We start from the raw sequence: 11,271 nt of genomic DNA, 5'->3' as shown, positions 1-11,271 counted from the left end.
AAATAACCTCTTGAATCTTGACTCTCTTGACTCCTTGGGGACGAGGGTGTGGGGGTAATGACACAGTCACTCACCTACTCACTGACACAAACACACACACACACACACACACACACACACACACGCACTGAGCCATTGTATTCTCCCTTTCTACCTCTCTCTATAATCCACTCTATTCCTATCACACACACACACACACACACACACACACACACACACACACACACACACACACACACACACACACACACACACACACACACAGACACACACACAGACACACACACACACACATACAATGAGCCACATGTGAGTACTGACCCAGGACATTTGTAGCTCACACTCGTTCCACACCGCTCATTCGTGTCCTCAGGACACATATTAGTGAGTGTTAATATATCCACACCTCTATATTTCCTCTCCTCTAGGAGCCTGACAGCCCAAGCCCAGTTCCTGGTGATCGGCCCTTACTTTCACAACACGGGGCCTGACGTAAGCACTAGCACAGGGGTCTTATGGTATATTTGCACTCCGGTTGACAAAGCCTTTAACTGGTTTGGTGTGCCAGTAGAATCCATGAGCCACAAGTTCCACTTTGTTGTCTGCAATAGAATACGGGTGAAAGACGATAAAACACTGTCACAGTATACAGGCAGGGTAAGAAAAAATGTATAATAATGAGAGATGTATTCCATGCCAGGGGTCTATGCCAGGAACCTTTTTATGCTAAAGCTTCCTTGGCAGACTCGCCTTATTTTGGAGTACAAAATAATTTGGCTTAAACCTTGCTGAGAAATAGTGCAAAACTCACAAGAAAAGAAAAAAATATAAAAAAAATGTAATGAAAAGTAATATAAATAAATAAACAAACAAACAAACAAACAAACAAATAGATAAATAAATAAATAGATAAATAAATAAATAGATAAATAGATACATACTACTACTACTACTACTACTACAACTACTACTACTACTACTACTACTACTAATAATAATAATAATAATAATAATAATAATAAATATTAACAATATAATTAAATAATACATATACTGTATTTCTGTGGACATCTTGGAATTCCTTCACCTGCCACTCCTGAGGTGCTGCGGACCCTAGCTTGGGAACTCTTGTACTTTGCCACACTGTTCCTGTAATACTTTACAAAATATTTTTGTCAGAGTAAGTTGCAGTCTTTATCTTAGACGCAAAACTTGTGACACAGTGATTACAAACTCCTAAATGAGGAGAACATTTTCATTTAAAAAGTGTTGAAATAATAAATAAATATTGAATATTGATATTGAAATAACAATCTCATGGCTGACTCAGCGACTCTCAGTGACATACACTCCCTTTTTCTTTGGTTTTTCATAATTTTTGTAAATTAATCAGCGTCAGTGTTTTCCATGATATTTTCAGCTGTATAAAAATACATCTCAAAAACAGGATATTGGCAAAGTACTGTATATTTTCAAAATTGGAATCGCCTGGCTCTGCTGGCTGCACAACCACGGCAATCCAGGCTATTCTCATTTGTAGTTCCACGTTGGTGGAACGAGCTGCCAAAAACCACCAGAGCAGGGGCCTCCCTCTCTGTCTTTAAGAAGCACTTGAAGACCCAGCTCTTCAGAGAGCACCCAACTTACAATTACTTAGCACTACTTAGCAGTATTTATTTATTGTTACACTAATGTTTCTGTTGCAATGTAGCTTAAATGTTATTCTCCCTTGTAAGGCGCTTTGGATAAAAGCGTCTGCTAAATGACTAAATGTAAATGTAAATGTAAATGTAAAAGTTCATTTTGGGAAGGGGCATTTGGATTCAGCTATAGGCAATGTTTATCATATTGCTTCTGCCAAATACACTAAACTAAGAATGCACTGTGTGCTGAAAAGGTTCTCAAAGAAAGGCATTTGTTCTCATCACTATGTTTAGACAACCTGACCTATTTATATACAGTAGTATAGACTTGGCATAGAAAACATGTTAGACACATTGAAGCAACATTATTTCATTACAGGATCAATGTATCACTGCAATGTTGCAGCCAGGACCTGCTTTTGAACGGTTGTCTTCCCACTTGTATCAAAGGGAGCCCATCGGTAGCCCATCAACTTGCATGTAGGGGAAACAGGACCACCAAAACCAAAATGTTGCCAATATACAGCATATGGTATTGCAAGTGTACAATAGCATGTATGTCGGGAACGATTCTGAGGTCAGGGGCTTTGACTGATTTTCAGCGCCTTTCTGAGTCCCGTTGGCCAGCTGTTTGTCCGGCTCCTTGGCCGGATCAAGCTCCCAGGATCTCCGAGGATGACGTGGCACACATAAAGCGAGGTCATGGTGTTCTGACACAATGGCAGGCACGGGAACGGGAGCTGGCGAGCCGCGTGAGATGCCGGGCTATTTTAGAGAGGTCACATTTACTAAACGCCATGCTGTCGGACACTGGCTTGTTTGTTTGCTCTGCTGCTGGTTGTGTGCGAAACCTGCTTGAGTGCACAGCAGATAGAAACGCTTGTGGAGCCATGTAGTGGTACATCCCCTATTTAGATCCAAGAAATGGTTGATAGATAGATAGATAAATAGATAGATAGATAGATAGATAGATAGATAGATAGATAGATAGATAGATAGATAGATAGATAGATAGATAGATAGATAGATAGATAGATAGATAGATAGATAGATAGATAGACAGACAGACAGACAGAGAAACACACCGACCACGGCCAAAAACGACCCATTCATTTCACAAACGCCCCCGGCAAATGACGGCAAATGACGGCCAGTGGTATCTTTAGAAATTTATTTGAAATGGTAATATGATAAAATCATCATGTACACCAACGATGACAAACCCCTTGCATAGGTTACAAGCTATGCCTCACCGACAGTGACAACCGTTGTAGCGCACTGGAGCAGAGTCCTGACAGGAAATTGAACTGTGTTTTTCAAAAACGTAGAACACACGGGCAGTGTTGATAATGAGTTGGGGCGGGGGAGGTGGGTGGGGGGGGGGGGGGGGTCTGTCTTGGGTCCGATTCCCGTGCTAGAATCTCAGTGTTCTCTTCAGGGTTGTAAAGGGGAAAGACACAACATGGGCAACCTGAATTATGAACCGGAATTTCCGGTTTTGTCTCACATTTTCCAAATCCAATCCTAATTTCCACTATACAGTAACTAACTATTATACTGATACAATTTGGATTGTATCACTATTATAGCCTTGCCATGGACGGAACTGCATGAAAATCAGAAATAACATGAATTTATTATACCTTATTATTAGTAGTAGCATAAGTAGTAGTAGTAGTAGTAGTAGTAGTAGTAGTGGTAGTAGTAGTAGTAGTATTTTTCTTGAAGGAAATTATTTTGCCGAATACTCCTTCCGCCAGCCTTGAACTTTTGGTAAAAATGTCACACATCGATTATTACACATTGGCTCTTTGAGAGTGTTTTTTTTTTGTACACCAAAAGACAGGAAGTTCTCCTTCGCACTCAAAAATAATCAGTCGCTCGTTAAAAAACAGAAAACGCAATCATGGCTCTCATTAAGTCGTGGAAACGATATGAAATGAACCTCTGAAATGGCTTGTCTTCAATGTCTAATCTCATAGTCCAAAAAGTCTCTGTTATGAAAATCCCAAGTTATGAGAAATATATTATTTATTTATTTATTTATTTTAATCAATATACTCTAGTGATTGATGAGATTAGTTTTGCTGTCTTAGCTGCAACAATTGTTGTGCAAATTTTGGACACCCCCACCCACCCCGTTCTGTGAGCAATGTTTGACAATCTGGCCTTGTCATTTGGAAGCGATTCAAATTTGAGTTTGAATTACCAGCGTAAAAAAAAAAGAAGTCAATACTCTCAGCCCCTGCAAACCTAATTCTTATGTACATAGCGAGTTGAGAACTATAACTGTATATTGTGAAATTGCCCCCCCTCCAAAAAAAAGCATAACCTATGCTTTGTACATCAGCTCAATACTGTCATGATATGAAAAGTCTTTTTATTAAACAAATACAAAAAGAAAACATAATTTGGTCCCTTTTTGAAGTGTCTGGTGTTTTTATCTGGTGAGTGCTGTACAACTGTGTCTAAACCTTAATTTGGCGTAACCCAACGCCAGAAATATCAAGCAACAAAAGGTCGATACTCATTTGCATCACATCCTTTCACCACCACTCATGGAGAAAAATAGAACTGTTCTTTTAAATGATGACGGAGGGAAAGAAATGTTCTACTAACATGCTGTACACATAGCACCTTTCGACTGCATTTTTACATTTTTTTTTTTGCTTTTAATCTTACACCTAGCCTAATATTTCAGAAATGTTGATTAAAGGGATATTTCTCCGTAATATTCTTGTTATAAAACGATGCGTTAAAAAAGAAAAAAAAGAACAGGCCTTAGCGGTGATGGAAATGGAATACTGATGAAAATGACACAAAGCCGCGTCGCACTCCTTACATACTGTACTCTGTCAATGGAAAAAATTAAATAAAATAAGGCTTGATGGTTGAGAGGTTCCGAAAAGTCAAAAGTGTGCTATGAAGTCCTCAAAATTGATATCCTAAAATCCAAAATGGATGGCGTGAGAGATGGCAGACCCCCTGGTTTTGACATTGTTGCCCCCATTAAGTCGCCACAAGCTGTTAAAATAAGCCACCTGTTGGGGTTAAAACCATATCGCATCAATCCTCATCGTGTAAATCAAGGCTATATATAAAAAAAACCTTGGAATCCGCATTCGAATCACGTTTTGTTGCTTCACACGAGAAGATGGCGTTGCGGATGTGACTTAAGAACGTGTCAACTTAAGAGTGTGCCGTCTCTGACGTGCACTGATTTCAAACTGTAGACTTTAGATAAAAAAGTTAAAAAATAATTGCATTCTCTCATAATGCTGTGATATGTCAAAGATTTACAATGTGTTAAAGTTTGCTTGTGCTGGATTTTCTTTGATTCAACAAACTGCATTTGCATTAGGCATGGGTCATGATAATTGCATGTATCATATTAAGTAACTAACCATTCTGTACACTGTATGTATCTTAAATATTTTTAAGTACTAGTATTTAATTCCTTACACTAGGCCTTAAACACTGTTAAATAAGCAACCTTGCCCTTAGTTAGCCAGGGTTAGGTAAGGCCTAGGCTTGGCTGAGTGTATTTCAATATTAGCTAAGTGTATGTCATCAAAGAGCTAGGAATTTCCCACTGAACATTTTTTGAACGTTCAACACATGTCTCACATGTCTAGGCTACAGCTCAGCGGAATTTGATTCAAAACTGAATTTTACCCAATGTTAATGCCTAGGTGGGCATATCAGCCGTTGTATTTTAGATGGCCAAATTTCACTGGAATTTACATTTTGATAGTTTTGAGGCAATGATAGGACCCAGTGAGCACTAGACATTTTGAGAAGGCCAGCTTGAAATTGATACTGGCAGTTTGAAGCCTAGCGCTTGTTTACAGTGAGCATCACCAGGATAAGTGGAGACCACTATCGACTCAGGCAATTAAATGGCACTTTATTTTGCTATCATTGCCTGAAGCACAAAAATGTTAATAACAGCGAAATATAGTCACCGAAAATGCTTTTGAAACGTCTAATAGCCCATCTAACAATGGACTTCAACAAAAATTTCACTTCGGAGCAAAATTTGTCCTGGTTTTAGCCCAGACCAGGGGGTTCCTCCCCTGGGATCCCTGGCCCCCTAACGGTCTTCAAAGGAATTGCAGTTAACTGTTAAACAACATGGCAGTATATTATATATGGCAGTATATCAAGTGTATTACAGGCAGTATAGTAAGTACATACAATTTTTTTTTTTAGACCAAATAAATGTTCAGTGGGAACACTCAAGACTGTGACTGCTGCTTTTATTGTGTGTGTGGGAAGGGGGGCGAAGGGGGTATCTAATTTAACAGGAGGGGGAAAACGGTTGATGCTGTTGGGCAGTGTCCGTCCATCAATTGATGCTATGCAGTGCGTGTCTGAACAGACAGGCTGGAATATATTGTTCTCCCTCATCTCCAGCAGATAATAACTATAGTATTATGAAAGGTTTTATTTTAGGTTATTTTTGGCTAAGGTTCTATTAAGACATTAACTAAATAACTGAACAAAGGAAAAGAAAATGGGACGCTTGATGCATTTGGAAAACGGGATTGATTGCAGGGACACTCAGGCGCTCGGGAAAGTATCAACACCGAGGTAGACGAAAGCGGCAGAAAGGCTTATGGTATGAATGAATGCAAAAAGGGCAGAGACTGGTGACCAAACACATTCGATCTGCTCCAGAAGTTCTTCTCCTTTCCTCGCGTTTTCCGTCAATATCATCCACTGATGGCTAGGCTAGCGAAGCCGGCGCTCAAATGTCCAAAACGTGTCAGAAAAGTCACATGGGTGGAAAGGTAAGACAAAGTAATACATTTCCGTTTCGTCAAGTGAAATATTCGATTTGTGCCAAAATGTTTAAAAGTATTGCGCTTAACCTTAAAGGGGACCTATTAAAAATCACTTTTTTAGTGCTTGTGCACATACATTTGCGTCCTTGATGGGCCTAACAACCCAGTCAGTTTGTTGTGAGCTGTTTCAGGAAACGTGTTCTAAAATGAGCCGTTCAGCTTTGTGTATCTTATTCCTACCTGGCTTTAGAATTAGAACCGCCCCCCATCTGAGTAACTCCACCCAAGGCTGGAGCGCGACTGGACCTACGAGCATCAAAGCTAAGGGATAATCATGGGAAGTGCTCTGTTGTTGGCTCAATACCAAGTGTCTGTGGAAAAACTGCAGACGAGGAAAATGTTAGTATTTAAAATTATATTCTGCCGTCTGTGTCTTTCTTGGTGTGTGTGTTGGACTGTACTGTAGGCTGTGGCACGCAATCCACTAACCGTAGATGTATTTGTTTTATTTCATTTTCCGATGTTTCCGTAATTGAATGAAACAAAGAAAGCCCCAAGCCCCGCCGCATCCTGGGGGGCTCCAAGCACCGTGCTGCTCCGGCCACCGCGGTGAAAGTCGAATCAAACTAGGCCTTGAAGATCTAACATGAGTGAAGATTCAGCAATTGGATTGCTTATTTGTCGCCTCAAATTTGTTAAGAAACTGATTTTGGTGGACTGATAAGGTGAAATCAGTTAAAGTTACAGAGTAAATAAAACAGAACCCGGAACTTGTGCTCAAACCCCATTGGCTCACAGAACTAGGGGACTCGGAGTCTGGTTCCTCCCACTGAAACGTCCCGTTTGCAGACAGGGTGGATTGGCCGCCGATTAAAATGGCTCACATGCATATTCTGAGTGGTATTTTCAGCAAAAACATTTTTTATGTACATTAAAAATGTTTAGGGGACCTCAGAAACCATATACTGTATTAAATGGTGAAAAGGAGCAAAATAGATCCTCTTTAATGAATCATTCCATCGTGCACTTGCGTCCACCATTATTGTAAATGTCCTATAATATCTGACTATTATTTTAGACGTTAACCCTCTTCCTAATGTGTAGGTATTAGTGCATCTTATGGCAGGGAAAGAGAGACTGCACCAGTTCAGCTCGCGAAGATGTCTATTGTACAGGGAGGCACTTTCTTCGAATCTATTACACAGTGTTCAAGGCACTAAGAAACTAATTTGAGTTATTCTATGAAGATTACTCGACGTATATAGCGTTTGTTTGTTTGATTTTTTAAAAATCTTTTCTTTGATAACCCCCCCCCCCCCCCCCCCCCCCCTGTCTTTTCTCTTCGAACCGCCAACACTCTGAAATCAAATGCAAAATGGAAGTCACAATTCACATCATGATGTTCAGATCCGTAGGTCTGGGAAGGTCCATGCAATCAGCCACGTTACTAATCCTGATATCAAATGAGAGGAGGATGTTGATGTTTTCTTTTCTTTCTTTTTTTTTTTTCTCTTTTTTTGTTCTTTATTTTTTCCTTAGAAAGCGATCTCCTTCGGGGGGGTCGATGTTGTCCATCTCGTGTCCTATCCCGCCACGGCAGGGTTTGCCCCCCCTTCCGACTTTGTACAGTGGAAATCCAGTCATGCACCGCGTCCAGTCCCCCGCCCATGAGGAGAGTCTCTGCCGGGGGGGGGGGGTGGGGGGTCCCCGAGGGGTCCTCTGTGACCCCACCCACCCCCCCTCCTCCCCTGACCCCCGCCTGACCCGCAAGCAATGTAATACTGACGTCATGCATTGAGTATACTAGGATACATAGTACCGTAGCTAATTAGGCCATAATGCTTAGTTTTTTTTCTGACATGCCGTGATCGTACAAAAAAAGTGTTCCCGTTCCCACGTGGTATAACATTCAGCACTTAAATGCTATTTAATAATCCATAAGTTAAATAATAAATAACCATTGCACTTTTGGTGAAAACCAAATGATGGAGCGAGAGAGAGAGAGAGAGAGAGAGAGTGACAGATAGAGCTAGAGATAGAGAGAGAGAGAGAGAGAGATAGAAAGTAATCTCTACATTGGGTTTCAGTCTGAAAAGAAACATGAGGTTTTTTGGAGGGGGGGTGTAGGGGATAAAATAAGAATGAGGTAATGTCTCATGCATGCCAATATAAAATTGAAGGGACTAGGGACGTGCTTTATTTCGAAGCTTAATTATAAAGGTGTGTTGCGTGGGGGAAACGTATACTGACCCCCCCCCCCCCCCCCCCCTTTTTCTTTTTGATAAAAAAAAGCCAAGCACCCTCTGTTTTTCCACTTTAGGTGTAAAAAAGCTTGATCATGTGGTCAGCCAGGGCTCCTGGAAGGGGAGATTTCCTTTATCTGTTTCTGATCCGCAACATGTAATTTCCACCTCGTAATCCATGAAAAAGCCGTCTACTCAATCCATGAGTGAAATCCGTGTTTTTTGTTGTAAGTTTGTCAATCTCAAAATCTTATTAAAAAAAAAATGAACAGAAAACACAAATGTGTGTTGTCCTAAAAGCTGTGCTGTGTTTTTCATGTATTTTTATATTTTCTTTTCTTTTTTTTTGGGGGGGGGGGTAATTCCACTTTGAAATTGAAATTGGAGGAAATTGGGTTTTGACCCGTCACGTGCGCTCGTGTGATGTTGTGTTCCCGTGTGATGAAGCGATGCAAAGAGAGGAAATAAATGCACCAGCCGAGTTTTTCAAGTTATTCAAGCATTCAGACTTTTGTTGTCATCGTTGTCATTTGTTTTTTTTTGTTTTTTGTTTTTTACATTATTTACACTAAGGCCGTGACGTTGCCCTCACACGTCCGTCAGCAGCTTCCCCTTGTTGACACAGTTCTGGTTGGGCGGCGCGGTGCAGTTGGCAGTTCTGAGATTTGCCTCCCGAAAGTTGTCAATGCTGTTGTTGATGTCCTCATCGATCTCCATGTACTCCGACTTGCTGACGACCGACGAACTGCGGCGGCTGGAGTTGGTCTCCGAGGCCAGGTTCTGGTTGCTAACGTTGAGGAGCTGTGCCTGCTCTTCGCCCTCCGTCTCCCGGTGGTAGAAGTAGTTGAAGTTGGACACGATGACCGGCACCGGCAGTGCGATGGTCAGCACGCCGGCGATGGCGCACAGCGAGCCCACGATCTTGCCCCCAATGGTGACAGGGTACATGTCGCCGTAGCCGACAGTGGTCATGGACACCACCGCCCACCAGAAGGCATCGGGGATGCTGGTGAAGAAGGACTCCTTCTCCTCAGCCTCAGCAAAGTACACAGCGCTGGAGAAGAGGATCACGCCGATGAACAGGAAGAAGATGAGGAGGCCAAGCTCCCGCATGCTGGCCTTCAGCGTCTGGCCCAGGATCTGGAGCCCCTTGGAGTGTCTGGAGAGCTTGAAGATCCTGAACACCCGCACCAGTCGAATAACCCTGAGTATGGCCAGAGACGTGGCCTGTTCTCCCCCACCCTTCCCCTCCCGGTTCTCTTGGTCGTCGGCCAGCTCCGTTCCCAGCGTGATGAAGTAAGGAATGATGGCCACGATGTCAATGGAGTTCATCATGTTCTTGAAGAATGCTGCCTTGCTAGGGCACGCAAAGAATCGGACTATCAACTCAAAGGAAAACCAAATGATGCAGAGGGTCTCCACAACAAAGAAGGGATCCGTGAGGATATTGGGTTTGTAGTAGACGGTCGTGTTCCCCACTGTCCGGATGCGGTCGCCGGGGTCCTCTTTCAGTTCCGGCAATGTCTCCAGACAGAAAATTACTATAGAAATGAGGATGACCATCACAGACACTATTGCAATCCCTCTGGCGGGCCCCGAGCTCTCCGGGTGCTCGAATAGGAGCCAGATTTGGCGTTGGAACTCCTTTTCAGGCAAGGGTCGCTCCTCCTCCCGTATGAACCCCTCATCCTCTCGGAACTTCTCCATGGCCTCTGCCCCGAGTTCATAGAACTTGATCTCCTCTGAGAACATGTCCAGCGGCACGTTGACGGGCCTCCTCAGCCGCCCCCCGGACTGGTAGTAGTAGAGTATGGCGTCAAAACTCGGTCGATTCCGATCGAAGAAGTACTCGTTCCTCAGCGGGTCGAAATAGCGCATCCTCTTCTTCGGGTTGCCGAGCAGAGTCTCCGGGAACTGGGCCAGCGTCTTGAGCTGCGTCTCGAAGCGCAGCCCGGAGATGTTGATGACCACCCGCTCGCAGCAGTCGTGGTCGTCTTGGTCGGGGGGATACGTGTCCTGCGGGTGGCCCGGCAGCGTGGACGTTTCGTCCATGTTATCCCCGGCCACCACGGTCATCGTGGCGGTCGGTCGGTCCTGGCGGTGCTGCGGGTTGGCTCAACCCGCTCCGCCGGGCAGACCAGTCCGCCCCCGTCGCCGGCGCGTCTGCAGGTGGGAGTCGGAGAAGAAGGAGGAGGAGGGGAGTGTTTGGGATGGTGGCGCTGACTTAATGCGGCTCCCTCGCTATTCCTTTCAACTTGACCATCGCCTTTTCTCCTCCGATAGAAACAGATCACCTGGTTGGAAGCACAGACGACAACAAAAATGAGAACTGTCATTCAATGCAACGCGCTTGAACGACGGGTGGAATTCGTTACGTGTCAATGGAAGGACAGAAGAATAAAATAAAAAACGCGCTCCGACACCGACACTCACTGCAACGCAGGGTGAATACAACAACACACGGGGAATACCGCAGGGAATTGGGGGGAAAAGAACGCGCACACACACACACACACACACACACACACACACACACACACACACACACACACACACACAATTCCCAGCCGAAACGAATATTTAATATTTGCCGCAGTT

The 11,271-nt window shown here is 43.3% G+C and overlaps 1 protein-coding gene across 1 annotated transcript in view; it reads right to left on the bottom strand.

The window, feature by feature from the left end:
• Positions 1-8,188: 8,188 nt before the first annotated feature.
• The window catches only part of kcna1b (potassium voltage-gated channel, shaker-related subfamily, member 1b), a 4,178-nt gene continuing 1,095 nt past the window's right edge, over positions 8,189-11,271 (bottom strand). Inside the window, exon 2 of the mRNA XM_080022545.1 lies at positions 8,189-10,967. Coding sequence (XP_079878671.1) covers positions 9,262-10,749 — 1,488 coding nt within the window. The 5' untranslated portion in view covers positions 10,750-10,967 and the 3' untranslated portion in view covers positions 8,189-9,261. The remainder of the gene's footprint in view (positions 10,968-11,271) is intronic.

Source organism: Zeus faber (genome assembly GCF_960531495.2).
Source record: "Zeus faber genome assembly, chromosome: 21".
Lineage (NCBI taxonomy): Eukaryota > Metazoa > Chordata > Actinopteri > Zeiformes > Zeidae > Zeus > Zeus faber.
The sequence above is the reverse complement of the archived record's forward strand: the minus strand, read 5'-3'. Positions and strand labels throughout refer to the sequence as shown.